We start from the raw sequence: 20,000 nt of genomic DNA, 5'->3' as shown, positions 1-20,000 counted from the left end.
AACATAGACCATGCATGTAAAAAAAATATTGCTACGTTAATTGTAAATTGACGAAAGTGAGACTGGCTAACGGATCTGACCCACGGGGAAAAAAAAAGAAGCGGTAAGCGGGAAGGAAGCGATCAATTAACAAACACATGATCGACAAGAGAAAGAAAAATCGATGGATGCACTGTCAGACGGTCGGATGGACACACTCACGGACACGGTTGTGGTCGAGTATGGACGGGGGACTTGTGCGCGGACAGGGGGCAAAGGAGATTGCAACATATAAAAAATATGCTACTTGTCAACACTGTATGTAGCTCACCAGCACTTACCGGAAGATTGCTTCTCTAATCTGATATCTTTCCCACTCCCGATTTCATAGGCACGCCAAGCTATAATGCTTTCGAGGTTGAACTTAAAATTGTTGAGCTTGCTTATACCGGGGATCTTCCTTGCATCATCAATAACGGAATCCTCCATGCTGTCAATTGCAACTACTCTCACTCCTTCGATGGCTTCGTGGGAAAGAAGAGCTTCTTGGAATTGACTTCCTTACACACGTCGTTGCCTTCGTTTATGTAGACCCTTACGTGGCCTTTATATTTTGCCGCAAGTCTGTCTGCGGCACCTTTACCTCCCTGCGGGTCAGAAAAGTAAATTCCTATAACCTGGACACCATTAGCTAGATTCTGTAATGGCTGGACACGCTAGGATCGTACATAATAAATGATAGCAACCGGCGTTTTCCTGCCTGAAATATGCCTTCGTTAGTTCCCCGTGTTGCAGCTTTAGGGTGTTCAGAACATCCTGCATGATAGCCACCACTTCAGGACTTCTTTGACTGCACGCGCGACTGGATTACATGGATGAATCCTTGCCATTCAAGAAGGCCATTTACGCGACGATAGATTTTCACACAAATAAGGAAAGTTCTTTAAAAAATGTGATGATAGTTTCCTCGACGAACTTTTTTATATCGTTCTTTCATCCAAGATTATTAAAGCAGAAATAAAAGAATTTGAGGCCATTCTTTGTTGACCCGAGCATGTTAAGCGTCACGGCTTAGGTCACGCACACTGCGGTCAATAAACTTGATAAATTGCATACGTTGTCTATACCATGAATGCTGTGAATGATCCAAATGGCTTTCCTTTTCTTCATTTAAGCACGAAGATTTTTTAGTATATTTGGTAAGAAGCAACTCAACACATCATTAATTTAGTGTAAGTAGCGGCGTTTTAGCCAACATTGTGATTGTTTTCGAAATGTTCTGAAGTTTGTAAATCCCATCAGCCGTGTTAACATGTGTTAAGAGACACGCTGGCACTTAAAACGTAGTTACGAAAGACGAAAAGATTAAAAACTACTTTGCTTTACATTCACAGCTTCACAGAAGAAACATAACGATGCTGACGTCATTTAATTTTTTCTGTGTATTTTCGACAAACTGACTCTATAATTAGCTTGAAATGAACATCGAATTCTGCACGCTTAAATGGCACTTGGGTGGCATCACGTTTTATTTAACTACCAAGACGAGACTTAATTTCCAAGGGCCAAACTCTCCAGGTGAATAGTTTGATAAATGAGCTCTCGTCTGATAGGGTTTTAATGTCGAAATTTTCGGTACCAGGTGTCGTTTAAACCGGTCAAAGTTAGCCCTCATTTTGTGTCCTAAAAAGGCGTGCAAAATACACCTTAATAAAAACGTCGATAAAACCCATACCAAAGAGAATTACAAGAAACTTTTTATATGCTTTTACTGTGCAGTGATATTATAGTTACTGTGCAAAGTTTGATGGTGAATGGACTTGTTTGGCGCTGCCAACATTTTTCTAAAGTTGCGTGACGATTTGACCGTTTAGGCAAGGCGAAAACGGCTTTTTTAACGAATTTTCAAACTTTTTTAAATTTCAGCCGGAAAGAAAATCGCTGGAACTTTAAGAGATTTTTTTCGAAACTAGTTCACAGAAAGGGTTGTTTTGGCAAAATAAAAAAAAATTCGAGTTTTCGTCACTGATTTTCGATTCTCGAAATATTCTGGCGGCCTCTCTTAAACTTCGCTTCGAAAATACGCTTTCAGCTAAAAAGTTCTCCCATAAAATGTTGGTTTTAAATTTCCATTTTCATGTCAGTAACAGGTCGCTAAACAGACCTCTTTGTATGTAGATTCTCGAAAAGATTGACCTGGTGAAGGGATGATTGATATTAGTCGACGAAACTTCAATATCCTGTAAAAGGCATTTGCTTAAATTTTATTGTAGTCATTAGAGTTGTTACAACTTTCAGAAATGGTGCAAAGTGTTAGAAGCTTCATTGAATTGTTTGTGAAGTTCTTTATGATGGCTTGGCATCACGGAAGGGAATAATTTGAAATGCTTCGTAAAACAAAAAACAAATCGCCAACAAACGCTTTGCGAGTCTGTCGGATACGACACAAAGGAGAGGGTATTGCACACAGTTTCAGCTTTCTAGCGTGCACTGTGTTAGTTCAGTCTAACAGCTGGTCGCAATGTCCTCTTTTTTTTTTTCTTTTGGACGGAAATATGAAGTTTCTGCTTGAGAGAAAGCGATATCCTTACTATGAAATCTTCTTAGTCTTACTTGCTTACTTGCTACAAGTTTACACTTTGCTGAATATCACAAGATTAACCATGGCGAGTGTTTTTCCGGTATTTTGACGTAGCATCAATGCTGGGCATATGTTAAGTTTGCTGTGAAGTCAGTAGTAATCTATTCACAATACAATGGCCTACAACTGATAGATTTGTTTTTCATGCTGTGGATGTCATGTCTGTGAACTGCTAATTTGGTTTCTCCCATACAACTTTTAAGAAAAGCAGGTCTCGAAGTGTTTACCATGCCATTAATCTAAATTTATAATCAATCAATCAGTCATTCCAATTAATGTTATTTACATCCGTAAAACTACCCCTCAGAGATCTGAAGAGGAGCTAAGACACTCTGTTTACTCGCTCATTAAACTGCCTTAGAACATTTCATTAAATTTGAACCAATCCAAACGAAAAAGAAACGAAATTCTGTCAAAACTTACTAAAATGTTTACATCCTAAAAGCACATAATTGACTTCCCTGTAATTGTGTTTTTTAATTAATAATAGGGTAGAATTATGTTATCATGTGTAGTTGACGTTTCAGGCTAGGAATTTTTATCGGACAAGTTTATTTACCTTTCTTAAAGGGCCTTTGGTGACCAATGCAGGTGAAGTTGGAAGGTGTTGAACATGGCTAGACGTGAGCTAGGCAACTGGGTCAAGTACATTAAGTCGAGTCCCATGCAAAGAAGAAGGCACGCAGTTTTCCTTGTGTGTCTCTTCGCACACGCATGTGAACGTAAATCTGAAACTACAATACAGCGGTCCAACGTTTGTCATGCACGAGGGGATCAATTCTGCCTGGCCGCATGCCAATTTCCCGCGCGAAATTTCTACGGAAAACATTGCAAACAACTGTTGTCACGCAAAATAATTGATAAAATTGAAATGTTCATAGAAATCTGGAAATGGTAAAAAATATAAAGAAAAGTAAAACTCGAGCCTTTTCGAACATTAAGCCTATTCAAGCACGGGTATCCTGTTGATTTATCATTCTGTTTTGAGCTTTACCAGAAAAGTTATTCTCGTTTAAAACGCAGTGACTTACTGGCTCGTGATGCTGCTTGTAACTCCTGTGAGACAACTTGGTTTTGACAGCCTGAAAGCACGCTACCAAGTCATTTCCACTCTTGCACATGCGCAGAGTTTTGACAGCTGTGTTTACCCCGCCTTGCTGGATCTTGGCGCCCACTCGTAGGAGGAAATAAAAGGTGATTGTGAATTGACTCGAGGAAAAGGCGGGTTGAGTTAGCGGGAAGATTGTGGGAACCCGAAGAAAAAGCCTTCCCTTCCTCTTTCGTTATATCTGTCAAAATAAAGTTGTTCTTCATATTTGTGTTGTGAAGCATATAGCTAAATAACGTTAAACGTTTTTTATCTTAGGCAAATGCTATCCAGGTTTGCGCGTGCGCTGTAAAGCAGATTACATGGAATTGACTTTAATACGAAAGCACTATGCAAAGATCGACCCAGCCACTCTCCACCTGACATACCGCAGTTGTGGTCCTCATTTTTACAACAGCTCCATTATGGTGATAAGAGCACCTCTGGGTGGGTGTGGCACCAAGGCCGGTCCGGAGGGCAGATTACTTGAGTTTCGCAACGAAGTGTACGCGGATCTCAAAGGTAGATCTTCTTCCATCGCACGAGAACCGCTTACCAGTTTCGCCTGCATTGGTTATACTACACAAGTGCTAAAATCAAGGAAGAATTGAAAGGGGAGTGTGGGTTGATCAGAAGAGAAGGTAGGTTGAGTTAGCAGGAAGATTGTGGGAACCCGAAGAAAAAACCTTACCTTCCTCTTTCGTTATACCTGTCAAAATAAAGTTGTTCTCCATATTTGTGTCGTGAAGCATACAGTTAAATGATGCAAAACCTTTTTCCTCCTGGGGAACGCTTATCCAGGTTTGCGTGTCTGCTGTAAAGCAGATTACATGGAATTGACTTTAATATGAAAGTACCATGCAAAGATCAACCCAGCCACCTCACAGACCGCAGTTGTGGTCCTCATTTTCACAACAGCTCCATTATGGTGATGAGAGCACCTCTGGGTGGCTGTGGTACCAAGGCCGGTCCAGAGGGCAGCTTACTGAGGTTTCACAATGCAGATGTGTCTAAAACGAAGACCGAAGACCTAAAACCTAAGACCTAAGACCCACTGGTCTAAAACGAAGACCTTGTGGTCTAAAACGAAGACCCTGTGGTCTAAAACGAAGACCCTGTGGTCTGAAACGAAGGTCCTGTGGTCTAAAACGAAGACCTTGTGGTCTAAAACGAAGACCCTATGGTCTAAAACGAAGACCCCGTGGTCTAAAACGAAGACCCTGTGGTCTAAAACGAAGACCCCGTGGTCTAAAACCAAGACCCTGTGTTCTAAAACGAAGACCCACTGGTCTAAAACGAAGACTCTGTGGTCTGAAACGAAGACCCTGTGGTCTAAAACGAAGACCATGTGGTTTAAAACAAAGACCCTGTGGTCTAAAACGAAGACCCACTGGTCTAAAACGAAGACCCACTGGTCTAAAACGAAGACCCACTGGTCTAAAACGAAGACCCACTGGTCTAAAACGAAGATCCATTGTTTTGAAAACCTTTTTTTCAAGGAAAGGCTATACACTAAGCTAAAATGCTCTCATTTCTGTTGCGCATAAACTAAAATGTTATCTTAGCGCGCGGCCAACTTGACAGTTACGTTATCTCAGTCGGTACAACACGTGTCAAATTGTGTAACGCAATTAAATTCTAAGAATATAGAAATATACGTTTTAGGGCCTGTTCGCACTACACCGAAAAATTTGGTTTGGTACTTGCAGAAAAATTGAAAATTTTGCAACAGCGAAGTTTTTTTTTCGTAATATATCGTTCGCACTTAAGACTTGCGAATTATTTGTGTAACCGCAATTATGTCAATCAATCGAAATAGGTACCGGGACTTCGTGATAGTGTGTTTCCTTTGATGTCGTACCCGGTCAAAGGCTGTCGCAAAGCAAAATGCCTCCGCGAAATGTTTTAATCGTCCTACTTTGCTGTTTGCTTGCCATGCAAAACCTGATTATGACTAGTCATTAGTTACTTCTGGTTTTGTTGGGAAGGATTCGGCTTTTACGGATCCTGGAGACTTTAATACTCTTTCTTCGGCATGGGGAAATGTTGGTCGAGTCAAGTCGTGCGCTTAGATGACATTTTAATTTATGCGCTACAGAAATGAGAGCATTTCAGCTTAGTGTATGGCCTTCCCTTGAAAAAAAAGGTATTTATTGTTTTGATCTCTTCTTAATCTAATTAGGGGTCCAGAAAGTGGGTCCACGTTTTGTACCCTCCCCTACACAACTGCTAAGATAATGTTGCATTCCTTCAAAGCTGACGCAAAAGTCATTGTTGAACCACCAACAGGTAAGTCTTTGTTAGCTAGGTAACTCCTGAGTGACAAGACAGATTTTCGTCTAACAATATCAATACAAGTAACGAAAAAAAAAAAAAATATCAGTTATGGTTATTAGTTGACCAGCTACCAAATCCTCCAAACTGTCATCGTAAGAATTGTATGACGGACAGTAAGGAGACAACCTCGTTCTCAGGGCCTTTTCCTTAAGCTGGGGCTAGGGCAACTCCACCCCCAATTAAGGGCAAAGGTCCTGGGAACAAGGTTGAGTATGGAGAATTACTAGCGAGACCTTGGGAGTGAAATGTAGGCTCAGAAATTGATGCATGGATTCCTTAAAGGCAAGTGTGTTGACGTTTTCCCCATATTGTAATATTTTGTCATTTCGTTTCTTTAAAAAATTGCGAGATGGGTGGGAGCAAATTTGAACTAAATGTCTGCCACTGATTTAAAGTCCAAACAACAAAAGATGAATTTAATCACAGTAGTTTTAGAAGCTCCTGAGGTAAATGGAATTGTGGATGAATTGGGGGGGGGGGGGGGTAAATTTACAGGGTTTCTATAGAAAATGGAGGACAGTTTGGGATTCTATTGAATCGGGAGGTTTGAAAAGTCACAGCAAAATTTAGGTTTTTACTGGGAAGGGGAAGCCATTTTTGAGTAAAACTATCACGAAATTCAAGAAGCAAGAGTTCAAATAGTAGGGATTCTACTGTACAGTGTGAGTGCATTTAGGATTTGAAATGATGACCCTTTTCCACCCTTAAGTTGGAATGAAAGTCTGTGTCTGAGCAACTGTTCACCTCTCCGTCCCCTCCCCCTTCCCCTAACCCGATACTAACCCTACCTGGTTTTCAGTTGACTGCTGTTGGATTAGGGGAGGGGAGGTGTGCAGTTTCTCATGATGATGATGATGATGACTTTATTTAAACTCGGATGAAAATGAGGCTTGTTAGGCCTCTAGCCATAGAGATGCTAATATACCAAGGAAAAATATATGAATATAAATTACAGAGTTTAAAAATAGTATAAGCCTAAATATAAGCGATGATATAAATGATATAAAATTACAAATTACTTAGTTTTCTTATCTCATTCCTCAAAGGGCCAAATTCGGCCATTAATCTTAGCTTATTGGATAATGCATTCCAAGCCTTAGCAGCAATTTAAGAAGTCGATTTAAGGCCGTAAGTTGCGGTCTTAGCTTCAGGTAAAACAAGTTTGTTTTGCCCCTAAGATTTTTCTTATTTTCTCTTACTTGAAATAAAGATTGAATATACTGAGGCATATTGTTATAGAGGGCTTTAAAAATTATCAAAAGCGTATCTTGTTTTCATCTAGAACTTAATGAGTAACCAATCTTATAACATAGACTATCATATCCGTTGGAAAAGTCATTAAACACGTATCTAAGGGCCCTCTCATGTAATCTCTCTAATCGGTCACTATCTTCTTTGAGACGGCTATTCCAAATAGAACTACAATAAGTAAAGTGAGGCATGATAAATGCCCTATATACACGTATCGTTGACGAAAATGAAAGAATGTGTTTGAATCGATTAAGTACATCAATTTGTTTACCTACTTTCTTAATTAACTTTGATATATGACTCTTAAAATTTAACGTATTGTTAATTACAACCCCTAAGAGTTCCACATTATCGGTCGCTTTGACTTGAAAACCATCAATAACCAGTTCTACTAGATCACTTTTTCGCTTGGGCAAAACTAGGAGTTTACATTTGTCCAAGTTTAGGGTCAGACCACTGTCACGAAACCATTTGAAGGTGACTCTTAAGTTCTGGATGAGGACAGCCTAAACCACGCTTAGAGCTATATCACTTGAAGTTAGTTGGTTGTCATCAGCATAATTCGAGAGTTTGGCCTCTGTAACAAAGTAAAGTAAGTCATTTAAAAAGATATTAAAGAACAAGGGGCCTCAAACAGAGCTCTGTGGAACTCCTCTGTGAATCTTGACAATGTCAGACTTGGCATTAGCCACTTTAACCCGCTGTCTCCGTCCACTAAGATAATCTTTAATTAGGTTTAGACTTTGAGTAGAAAGACCATACACCTTCAGCTTGTCCATCAACAGCTTGAGAGGAATGAGATCAAAGGCTTTACTTAAATCCAACATCACTGAACCAACAGTCTTTCGTTTGTCGAAGTCTTGCCTCCATGATTCGATAAGATGGAGAAGCACTGCCTCACAGCTATAACCTCTGCGATAGGCTGAGAGAAACGGTGATGTGATTGCTGCAAAGTGCTTCACTAGTTGACGATTGAGACATTTTTCAAAGATCTTATCTAAATTAATCAATATAGATACCGGTCTAAAGTTACATATGTTCGTAAGGTCATCCTTCTTGAATACAGGACAGACTTCTGCTAACTTCCCATCATTGCATAATCAGCACTATCGTTTTGAATTTTTAGAAAAATGGTCGTTAAACATCGTAGCTATGACATTATTGTCAGTAATAAGTTCATTATCTTCTTTAAGAGTTATGGTATTGTCACCACTGTTCTTTTTGCTGTGGATAAAAGGCTTAATTACAGTCCAAAAAGTCCTAGGATCGCCTTTCGCATCGTCACATTTACTTATGTATTTGCAAATCAATTTGTGGAGGCGGCGTGGCCGAGTGGTTAGGATGCTGGACTTGAAATCCTCCACCCTGCCACTCACTGGATTTGTTCTCGGTTGCCCCTTGTTCAACTCCTCGGCTGCGCTCTGTAAATAGCTCACTGGTCACCTCCTGCCAGTGGGGATTTTTTAGCACTTAGTTAAAACTACATTGTGACTGAAAAGCCCCTATGGGGGAGCTTTAATTAACGTATATTATTATTATTATTTCCGTCTCAATGATGTCTTGTTTCGTTGTTCTTTGTACTTTTGCCAGTCTGCGAGATCTTTTGTTGCATAGTATGTTTGTTTCAATCTGTGTCGACGACGAATAGCACCAAGTAGTTCAGTGGTCATAAAGGCCTGCTTAATCAGCCTTTTCTTCACAGGAGCATATTCATCAAGAAGACCCGTGAAAATTTTTCCCCAAGCCCACGCAACATCGTCAACATCATCCAAGACGTAGGCGACATGAGAAGGAATTTGACTGACGTCTCTTGAGAAAACATCTTGGTCAAAGTGTTTGAAGTTTCTTTTGTTCTTAATTTCCATGCAAGGTCTTGGACAATGAGATCTCATATACTGACATTAACCCAGAAGTTGCATGCTCGGAGACACTGTTTATTTAACAATTATTGGATGCGGTTGAGGATGATGGTGATAATTATCAAGGCCAAAGTTTGTGTTATCTGCTGAAGCCAAAGGCTGAGGTGGATAACACAAACTGAGGCCTTGATAATTATCATTTTTCTTAGGAAATCCGAATCCAATAACTGTTTTATTATGCATATTCGTAAGCTGCACTTGTAAAGACATGAGCACATAAAACTATTGCCTGTAGGTATGATATCACTTCTACATATGCAGTAAATGGTTTGAACCCGGGGGTAACATGTGAAGGTGTAGTCTGATCGTCCGGGTGAGTGTAGTCCTGAGAAGGACTGTTGTCGGTGGTAGTGACTGACGTTTCGACAACCTGTGCGGAAGTCATCATCAGAGTTCACTTGACTCTGATGATGACTTCCGCACAGGTTGTCGAAACGTCAGTCACTACCACCGACAACAGTCCTTCTCAGGACTACACTCACCCGGACGATCAGACTACACCTTCACTTCTACATATATAAAATCTATTGTTTGTGGGTATGACACAAGAGAATGTATTACAATCTTGGTTATAGCATTGTTCTGCCGCTACTTGCCCCTGAGGGGTGAGAAGGAGGAACCTTGTTGGTAAAATTTGGATGAAAAGAAGTTTTCATAGTGTGTCATTTCTTATTGTTTTTCTCTCTTTGCTCTCTCATTGGTTAGAATTTGGGAACCTCATGTTTGAAACCAACATGTTCCAAACAGACAAAATTAATACATCAGCTAGTATGCTCAGTTCCCAGTGAAGGTTCATGTCACTGAAAGTGTTTATCTGCTAGTGAGAGTGAAATCCAATGCGTCAGGCTTGTCCGTGCTTCTCTAAAACTGCTGGGCAACACCAACATCGAATGCTAATGACTCAAAGGTCTGCAGGTTGATATTGAAAGGGTAAGGGTTATTTTGTTTCATGTTGTTATAATAGAATATTAGAAAAGTTTGAAAAAAACCCTTTTGAATGTATTTTATTGCTTTGCAACCCTTTCTTAAAAAACAAAATTTAAACAAAGAGCTCTGTACCATAAAGTAGGCGTGACAACCTCCTTCCCATGACCGTTTCCCTTATTTGGGGGTGGAGCCCCATCCCCAAGTAAGGGAAAAGGCTATAGCACCTAACCCTCTTATCACTTTTTCTCAGTTGCACCGTGACGGACTACTTAAATTACAAAATATGGGATTCAGTTTATCAGCCGTTCAGTTTTGAGGTGTTTAGAATGGAGGGGAGAATTACTTCAATCACACCAACTACAGTTCAACACAGCATTATAATCAACATTTCTTGTTACAGCATTGTATTCAAAATGTAAAATCATGTACAGCATTCTAATTATTACCATTATCAAATAAAGCATTTTGATCTATTCTTAAAGTACTAAAATACAGCTTTCTCATTTAATACGTTCAAATACAGTAATTTCATCCTTTTCTGTTACCTTTAAGCATTCTAATTCTGTATTGATCCCTAAATTGCATTTTAATGCAAGATATTTATGTACCTTCATCTCATCTTATATTTACTATAAGTTCGGCATTTATATCAGACCTCCATTCAAATCAATTTAACTCTCAGAGGTGAGTAACATGTAACTTCTTCCTGCATTATCAATACATTATCCAGCACACAGGTAATGAGAACACTAAAATTTATCAAGTAGAGGTTTTAATCTTGGTCTATACAAGGTTGTCTGTGGCAGCTAGGCGGGTGAAACAAATTCTCCCTGTCAGTACACTATGAAATGTCTAGGGAACAGTATGGAGAATATGCATATTGTTTTTTTCCGACTACCACACATTATATATGTGTGTATATATATATATATATATGTATATGTATATCTAAGGGTGGGCTCTAGGAAAAATTGAAGGGAGCCCCCTGCTCTAAAGCTGAAATCCAGGGTACCCAGCATATGCTTTTTATGAAAAAACTAAGATTCCTTAGTTTCCCAAGAGCAAAAGTAAGGTGCCAGGGGCCACCAGGCCCTGCCACAGCCCTGGTAAAGTTATAAGCAACAAACATAATAACAAACTCCCAATAAACAAACAAGTTCTTACTTTATGAAACAATCGGGAGATTAAATTCTTCAATGCCCTTCAAATAAAAGTCTTCCTTAACTGTACGTTCTCTTTTCAACCTAAATAATCCATGTATACTCTTGTTCATGTTCCACTGCTTAACATCATACCACAATGTGCGATTTTGTTTTGTTACATAATCACGACAGGCTCTTACCAAGTTTTCGGCATTTCTATCTAGGTCGACCACTACCTTGTATTTATCCTCAGCACTAGCATGCTGCAACATATCACTACGGTCAACATCCAGGCAGTACATAATTCCAATGGGTGGTTTCTTGAGGTGGACAAGATTTATTCTTGTACACCTTTGAGTGTTGTCTTTTGCGAAGTGAATGTGGGCACAGATGGCCTTGTTTTTATCCTTCGGGTCTTGCAGCAGAAAGAGACCAAAGGGATTTCCTTTATAAGGGCCAGTTGACATGGTCTTCAGCTTGTAGTCAAGAACGGTAAATGGGGAAGAATCCATGAAGTTTTTGGCAGAAGTTTTATCTAAAACTCTATCCTTTCCCTCGAATAACTTCAAATCCTCATGTTGGTAGACTTTGATTAGACAGAACTTGAAGAATCCAGGGTTTGGAAAGAGTGTCAGTTTGAAATTCTCAATGTTCATTTCCATTGTTACACCTTCAGGCTGAGGCAATGTGGTAACTACCATTGGAGATGGCAGGTCAGGTAAACTGTATTTACTCTTGTCTTCTTCTTTCATGCTGCCCCACTCCTTCTTCAATGTTTCCATTAGCTCCTCATTCTGTGGATCGTTCAGGTGGGTAAAGAGGGGTGTGAAATACCCACCAAGTGTACGTTCATCTGGACCACAGGCTGCTTGTATGGTGATGGTTTTTCCATTCATCAGTGTTGGGTCTATCCCTTTCATAACTTCAAGAAAATTGTGTAACTGCCTAGCAAACTCTCCACTATGGCAGCTATCTAAAATGATGACAAGGTCCTGATTGTTACACAGTGAGGGCTTGCACATTAGGGGACATGACTGTGAAAGGGTTTGCTTTTTCTTGCAAGCTGCAATCCAAGACCTTAAAGGGCCATATAGATCACAAAACCCAAACCTATGTAGAAAAAGCTCTCCCCCCTTTACTTTTCCCCCATTGCATTTCTTTAAACATTCATCTCTCTGAAGGAAAAAGTCCAGCATAACATAGTCCTTTTCAAACTTGTCAAGGCAAGGAGTCGATGAGTAATAAAGTTTCCTTGCTTTTTCCTTATCCAGTGCATGGCCTGTGTAGTACCAAAGTGTGAGCTTGCAAAGAAATCTATCTGGATTAAATGCGCTGCGAACAAGGCCTTCAAATATTAAATCTGGATCCTTTGTGAAATCATATCCAGGCTGTTTGTAAATACCCCGCTTTTGTGCCCACAAATTTACTAGTTCAAAATCACTCTTAGTGTCTGTTAAATCTAAGCCTGAAGGATCTGCCCAGGAGTTCAACTTCTCAGGTGACCTTAGGATGGATAACTCACAAGAAACAGATGGACTTTGCATCACTTTTTCATGATCACTTCTTACATGAGGTAGTGCTTCTGACATTTTTAAGTCCTTAAATCTGCAAAAAAGAGGGGCTCTCCGGTCAGATGCCATGTTTTGGATGTGTTTGTTTCACTCTGCTATCAAGTTAGCAGGGTCTTTAGATTGCCCAGAATGTGCATTACATAAATTGTAACCCTTTAACCTCCAAAAGCGATTGACAAATAACTTCTCCCTACCATATCCATACATAATCCAGCAAACAGGTTATGAGAATAATCAAACTTATCAGGCTGAAGTTATCTTGATCTAACAACAAATTCTTGTAACTAATTTACAACTGAAGGAAATGTGTTGCAGCAAAAGGGGAGAATTTATAATCAGATCTCAGGAGTTATAGGGTTAAGCCATCAAATATGCATTTCTGGTAGGGGGCAGAAAGTGACTGATGAAATACAAACAAATGCCAAGATGTAAATCCCCAAAATGTACTGATCTATTGAACTAACAAACCCCCTTCCCACCAAAACCCTGGTACAAGGTGTGGATTGAATTTGACAATTTCAAACCCACAATGCCCTTCCCTGCAATTTATGCACCACAGACAACAGTAAAGTTCAGTGACATAACTATCCTTAGACACCACAAGAGTATCTCTGAAGTGTCAACAAATAGCATCAGTCATCTATTGTGGTCTAACATTTTTCTAATGACAGCATCAGTCATCTTATCTTACTTTCATTCGAAAAATGAGGAACCACAGTTATCATGGCAATGTTTTTGCCCTGGGTGTGACTTAAACTTGGAAGAAGGAACTGGCAACAGGAAATTGAGGCAACCTGGAACAAGTTTGCTGCCGTAATCTGCATAAAAATTCAAAATGGAGGATATTTACAAGACAAATTGAGGGCCAAAGCACCACCTTTCAGCACAAGCTCTTTGAACTCAGTCCTCAAGGCAATCAGCATGGACAGCAAGAGAAGTTCTCATTGAAGGAATTTGAATCAAAATTTAATTTCAAAAGAGATGTTTTCTCTGGTACAAATTGCTGGTGTAATAGTAATTGATTCGTCTGAGAGGTGAGTGTCAGTGAATTAATCCTAGGCCACAAAACATTTGAACAACAATTTGTGCAGTGCTTTAAACTACCATAAAGATAAATGATTACAACCTTCAACTAATTTGTATGGGTAAGAACAGGATTTTGAGTGCAATTTGGCATAAATAAGCCCAAGTAAATGTTTCAAACACAACAAAATTATGAGCAAGTGCAATTTGCAGTCTTTGAAAAATTTACCAGTGCTTATTTACACCAACTGAGAAATTTTGTTCCAGCTAAGTTGGCAATCAGACAGCAGAGAACTTCATTATTATGTGAAAGACTCATCTAATTCATGTCTCCTTTCCTATAACTCTCACTTTAATTGTCCAAATTCCCTTTCCTAGCTTCATTTCATGGTCTTTTACAAAATGTTTAGGACATCTAATGGGGAACTGCCTGATGAATCTGAGAATGGTTTTGTTTCATAAATGAAGACTTTTCACTGCGTGACACGGTGGAAGCAGCAAAAGATTTAAGAGTGATTAAGAGCTCAGAAAGGAGTGGAGGAGGAAAATCTGTGGAGCTGGGTGATCAGCATTGATATAGTAGTTACACTATTCTTTCATAGCAAGTCCAAAACCATATAAGATTTGACTAGAACTCAAGTATTAATCCAAATACTTCAAGATTGCTGAAATATGTGACCAAGGGGAAGTACATCAGGTAGCCATTAAGTCTTCATGTTATTGGCAATACCTCAACATCAGTAAAGTATAATATTATTGAATATTCTTCCAACTAAGTGATAGAGAGGCTATTAAAATTTTACATATATAGACCAACAGAACAACATTTTTAATACCATAAATCCCTACATTTATTTGTCTTGGAAAATCCTTTGACTCCAATCTCTTGTAAATAGTGCTGCCTGATAAAGTGCAGTAAGTGTTTGGGTTGCAAAAGTAGCTGGCAAGATGATGCAAGCCACTGTTAAAATGGTAAAGCTAGGCAATACCTAAAACTCACTCTGGAGTATATGAAATGAACCTTCCAAAATTTAAGGTATTCGAGATGGAATATTAGCTTTTTCATTCAAACTGAGAAAGCGTGAAAACTTATAATGTGCACTATCCCTGTAAAACTATACATTTTCTTAAAGCTTAATAAACACTGATTTTGGGTTTTGAATTCAATCTTATAACTTTTGCAACTGAACAGAATGGAAGCTTATTCTCTCACAACAAGATGCCATACAACAACACGTATCAATCAACATGTTTCTTTTTTTACCCAAACGTTATCTCCACATATTGAACTATCTGGGATTTGTATGTTAATGCCTTGTTACTTTCTGATCATTTTTTAAACTTTAGTGCTTTTGAGCAAAGTTGTCAATGAAGGCGCCACATCTCTAGAAATAGGAAAATATTGTAAATTGGAGACACCCTTTTGGGGTTCATCATATTTCCCATATTATCCCCAGATTTTACAAAAATTGACCAAATAGATGGCTGAGAATAAACTTTTCAAAGATCAGAACTCAAGCCAAAATACTCTACCAAAAAGAGCAGGAAAGGGATCAGACAGAGGAAGAAGAGCTACACTGGAGACACAAAACAGCTTTTCAACAAATGATTCTTGAATTACCATGCTGCATGAATGATGATGAACTGTTTGTGATATTTTTTGTGAACAAGTGCCTGTGGAAACTTTGATAGAAATAGACTCTGGCCACTGATTCTCTTCAGTCTAGTAGTAACCCCTATCACTATCAATGAACAACACCTCTATCTTCCCAAACTACCAATAAATTTTCCCTTTGGCAGAGCAACGAAGGGACTTGTTTCTTTTAGACATGATAACAGCTTAAAAACAACACTTGAATTACAGAACCAACCTCTGTAGCTTTTGGAAAGAATTAATGTAAGTAGACTTGACAACAAATGAGCAATTTTGGAATTGAAAAAAACAGTGCACTGTGTATTGAATATCAGTTATGGTTTTGAAATCATCAGTTAATTAGGTGACAAGGAGAAGTTGACATGAAGTGTCATCAATGTTGTGCCTTCCATTCTAAGCTCAAATTACTTTCCACGTTATATCTCATGAAGCAAAAAAAGATACCAAAACAAAATTTTCAGAAGTTAATAGACTTTTTTTTTAATTGGATATTAAATTTTCAGAAAATTGAAGAAAAATGATTCTTTTCCTTTTGTAATACCTTAATTGCATGTGTATATCAATTGAACAGTACATACATGTATTGAACTGCAAACATATACAAGTCATATAAAACTGCACTCAACAGAAACATATCCATTATTACCCTATGACAATTCACAGTGTAAGTTTTCTACATTGAGACTTTGATGTCACTTTCATTCAAATTGTACCTAGCCTTCAGATGAACTTCGAGAACATGCTCAAGTAATGACTGTTGCAAAATCTTGAATTCAACAGTCCAAAAATAAGCACTTCTGCCCCTTCCAACAGATGGAAATTTTGCAGGGTAGGCCAGAGAGTCACAATGTAAGCCAAAATAATAATAATAAAAAAAAAAAATTAAATGAGCCATCATTGTTTGCTGTTGTCTTCCCCTAGCACAAATCGTATGTCCCCATAAAAGAGTCCATCTTTTTGTACCTTCAAGGCTGAAGCCTCCAGCACATGCTATTGTTTGACATAATTATTGGGAAGCATCACCCATGATTGGGTGATGTGCTTCTAAACTACAAACATAGTGAGTTGGTAATAGAGACAGTCTTGCACCAAAATTATTATCAAGCTAGCCTAATTATTACAAAAAGTATGAAATCAGCAACTTATCCTGCTAGTTAGTTTTCCTATTGCAAGTAAAAGTACATTGGTGTCATGCTAGGTACTTAAGATCAGTTGCTTTATTGCTCAGCTTGTTAGCATATCATTTGCATTCTTAGAGGTTATTTTTCTTCTCTCCCAGTAACTTATTTTGCTGGTCTTTGTATCTGTCCAGGTTTTCTGTTAGACAGCCTTTTTAAATTTTGAGTATTATTTTACTACAAGCTCATATCTGTCTTATGAGAGCACAGGCAGCCCAAGCTCACTGCTAGAAAAGCGGACGTGACTCTTACCGTGTTGCGCAACGTTTTATATTTATAAAGGTTTCTATGGGATGTTATCGGTTTGCCTTAAAAGCGAGTAAAAAATGTCTTGTTTTGAAATAAAATGGGCTTACCTTATTGCCTTGTTGTTTTCTTTGTTGATTCCTAGCGTCTCAGGCCATTTTGAAGCGTTTTCAGCGAGTTAGCGCTATGTTGGTGTTCAACTGAAAGAAAGACTTTTGTTGAACACCAACATAGTGCTCACTCGCCGAAAACGCTTCAAAATGGCCTGAGACGCTAGGAATCAAAAAAGAAAACAACAAGGCAATAAGGTAAGCCCATTTTATTTCAAAACAAGACATTTTTTCTCTCTTTTAAGGCAAGCCGATAACATCCCATACAAACCTTTATAAATATAAAACGTTGCGCAGCACGGTAAGAGTCACGTCCGCTTTTCTAGTAGTGAGCTTGGGCTGCCTGTGATGAGAGTTGTGTATTTGTGAAAATATTAATTAGTAATCTTGTGGTAAAAAAGGCTGTTTTTGTCCTAAATATTGCTTGGTGACTTGTTTTATGGTTTAGGTATAACATTAATCATTGACATCGTCAGGTGAGACAGCGAAAAATTAGAAAGTATTGTTACTTGTTCAAGTGTAACTTTATGTAGGCTAGACACTCGCCTCTCCGAAGACCTGATTTCTATCGCGGCTACGGTTTTAAAGCATTAGAGAAAATCTAGCTTTTTAAAGACGAAGTCCAAGTATACGAAAACCTTCAATTTAAACTTCACTCACTGTCCCTTTTGATTGCTCCGACGATCGAATTTGAAGAGTCGGCTTCCTGGACATTCTCTCGGTGATCATCCGCCATTTTGAATTACATTGCGGATTCCCGCTGTACACTGCCTGGCTATACTATTCCTTCCAAAGGTTTCGACTCACCACCAGTGCATAAAAAAGAAAGATCGCGTTTTGCTTTTACAACACACAACAACTACATTAATCAAGTGTTCCTTCAAATACCGTAAACTATTTTCTTAGGCTAATTACGTACAGACTGGTTTACAAGGAATATGACATTGTAAAGAGGATGTTTAAAAAAAAAACCTTACAATGATCCATGAAAAGAAAGGAAATTCCCCAAGGATGATTAAAAGTATAAGATGAAAGAGAAATGGTTACATAAACTGAGAAAAACCTACCTTTAGAAGCGGAGATTAGTTTACAACTTAAAGAAGCGACGGACACGTTCCAGATAAAGAACCCGATCTTTTGGCGTGGCGGGATTACACCTCGTGTATCTTTCATACGTTGACTTTTTTATGTCGGGGCGAATGGCTGTCTGGAACTGTGCTATAAGTGGAAAAAGATAAGTTAGACAAGGGTCCTAGCTTGAAGTCTAAAAAAGATATCTGATTGTCACGAGACGGCTTGCACGAAACTCGCACGGAAGTACATAATACTCGCATTTTTCGAGGGAAGTATGGGCAATGACAGTCGTAGATGGACTTAAGCACTGAAAATTCGATTTGAAAAAAAAAAGGAATGCTTCACGTAGATTGTGGTGTCGACCAACGAAAGTGGAAGATTTGGTACGCTTCGACACTTACCCTTTTCACACGGAAGACACATATGAAACGTGACTCAACGACTTTTGACAGCGCCAGCTGTCCTACCTAAGGTATTCCATTTCTACCAATCAGAAATCGATTTGTGAACAAATTAAGAACCTCGACTTTGTGGTTTTCGCAGCAAATCGAAATCAATAATTTTCAATCGCAATGCAGAGGCTGACAGAAGACGCGGAATTCTTAAAAATAATTTGAAGCAGCTCCATTTGAATTCCTGCCTGGGTGTTAAGTTTTTTTTGTAAATTCTGATGAAACCATAGTACGGAAGCCGTTTAATTATTTCCCGAACTTCGTACTCTGAATGGACTTCATTTCTCTTTCTCAACCCCTACTCACGCAACCTTCTTTTTAGAGTCCTTAAGTTCAAAGAAATACCGTGGTATTTTCTAAAAACTGAACAATTATATCATAACGAAATCTTTTTGCAAAGTAATGTTCATTAGCAGACCCCTCATCTGACGAACTCTGCAACACATTTCACTGTTCGGGTCTCTTTAATGATCCGCATCGACGGCAGAATAGCTCACTGCTCATGCACAAATTCTTTTTACATTTGTGGCTGAACATCGCAGTATACTTGGTACAGTTTAGTCCGTTCGCGTGGTGACTCCGAGTCGACCTAGTGTAACCTGGTGCTATATATACGATGTGCTGTCAAACAATTTTTTGTCAATAAAACTCCATGCAGTTGGCATCTCTGGTAATCTTCATTCTTGGCTGATGAAATATCTTACCAATTGACGACAGTTTATGGAGCTAAATGGCATTTATTTCTTTACTATTGAATATGGTGCACCACAGGGCTCTTTGTTAAGTCCAAGACTATTATATAAGTACTGAGATTTATTCAGTGAAAAATCGTCTCTCTTTGATGAGAAGCAATCCAAAAGGTCATACGGTTTTTTTCACTAATGAAAAATATCGTGTGGTCAATCAGAAGCCCGATACGATTTTTTCACCAGTGAAAAAAATCGTATCGGTGTTAACCGCCTTTCGGGGCGGCTATGCGAAGTAATTGAGAGTGAATGTTTGCAACGTTTCCGACTTGTTCAGAATCATGGCTTCAAGGTTTGCAGGAGTTAATTCAGTGGAACAATTTATCGAGGACCAAGAAACGAAAAGTCAAATTGATCTCAAGGTTCTGAATATCCCTCGACCACAGTTCATTCAGCGAGTTCGGTCGCAGATTATCAACACGGCCAGCGAGCAATGTTGCTCTTTACCGGTGCTGTTATTCGATGTTGGTCAATTCAACATCTCCATCAGCAGCCTTAATCAATCACCGACCTTGGCCATTCCAGAAACTGAGATAAAGTCCACAAAAAGGTACAAAAGACTAAACGGTACTCGATTCCGATTCAACTAGAAAACGCTTTGCTAGTTTGAAAGCTTCAGTGCGAGTTAATATTTTCAGCCGGAAACCCTGGCTTCAGTTGTCA

General features: G+C 38.9%; 2 protein-coding genes across 4 annotated transcripts in view; both read right to left on the bottom strand.

The window, feature by feature from the left end:
- The window catches only part of LOC111343428 (KICSTOR subunit 2), a 67,292-nt gene that overhangs the window by 23,976 nt on the left and 23,316 nt on the right, over window positions 1–20,000 (bottom strand). The gene's annotated exons all lie outside the window — the stretch shown is intronic.
- LOC111341441 (KICSTOR subunit 2-like) overlaps window positions 10,500–20,000 on the bottom strand; it is a 31,427-nt gene continuing 21,926 nt past the window's right edge. The window contains exons 1-2 of one of the 3 annotated variants that reach the window (XM_022948405.2): window positions 18,133–18,283; window positions 10,500–13,672 (exon numbers count right to left, since the gene is read on the bottom strand). In XM_022948405.2, the coding sequence (XP_022804140.2) occupies window positions 11,307–12,923 (1,617 nt within the window). In that variant the 5' untranslated portion in view covers window positions 12,924–13,672; window positions 18,133–18,283 and the 3' untranslated portion in view covers window positions 10,500–11,306. Of the gene's footprint in view, window positions 13,673–18,132; window positions 18,284–20,000 lie in introns of those variants that run through there. The other 2 variants (XM_022948406.2, XM_088751339.1) reach the window with 2 other exon arrangements.

Source organism: Stylophora pistillata, chromosome 2 (genome assembly GCF_964205215.1).
Source record: "Stylophora pistillata chromosome 2, jaStyPist1.2, whole genome shotgun sequence".
Classification (NCBI taxonomy): domain Eukaryota; kingdom Metazoa; phylum Cnidaria; class Anthozoa; order Scleractinia; family Pocilloporidae; genus Stylophora; species Stylophora pistillata.
This window is presented reverse-complemented; position numbering and strand designations above follow the sequence as displayed.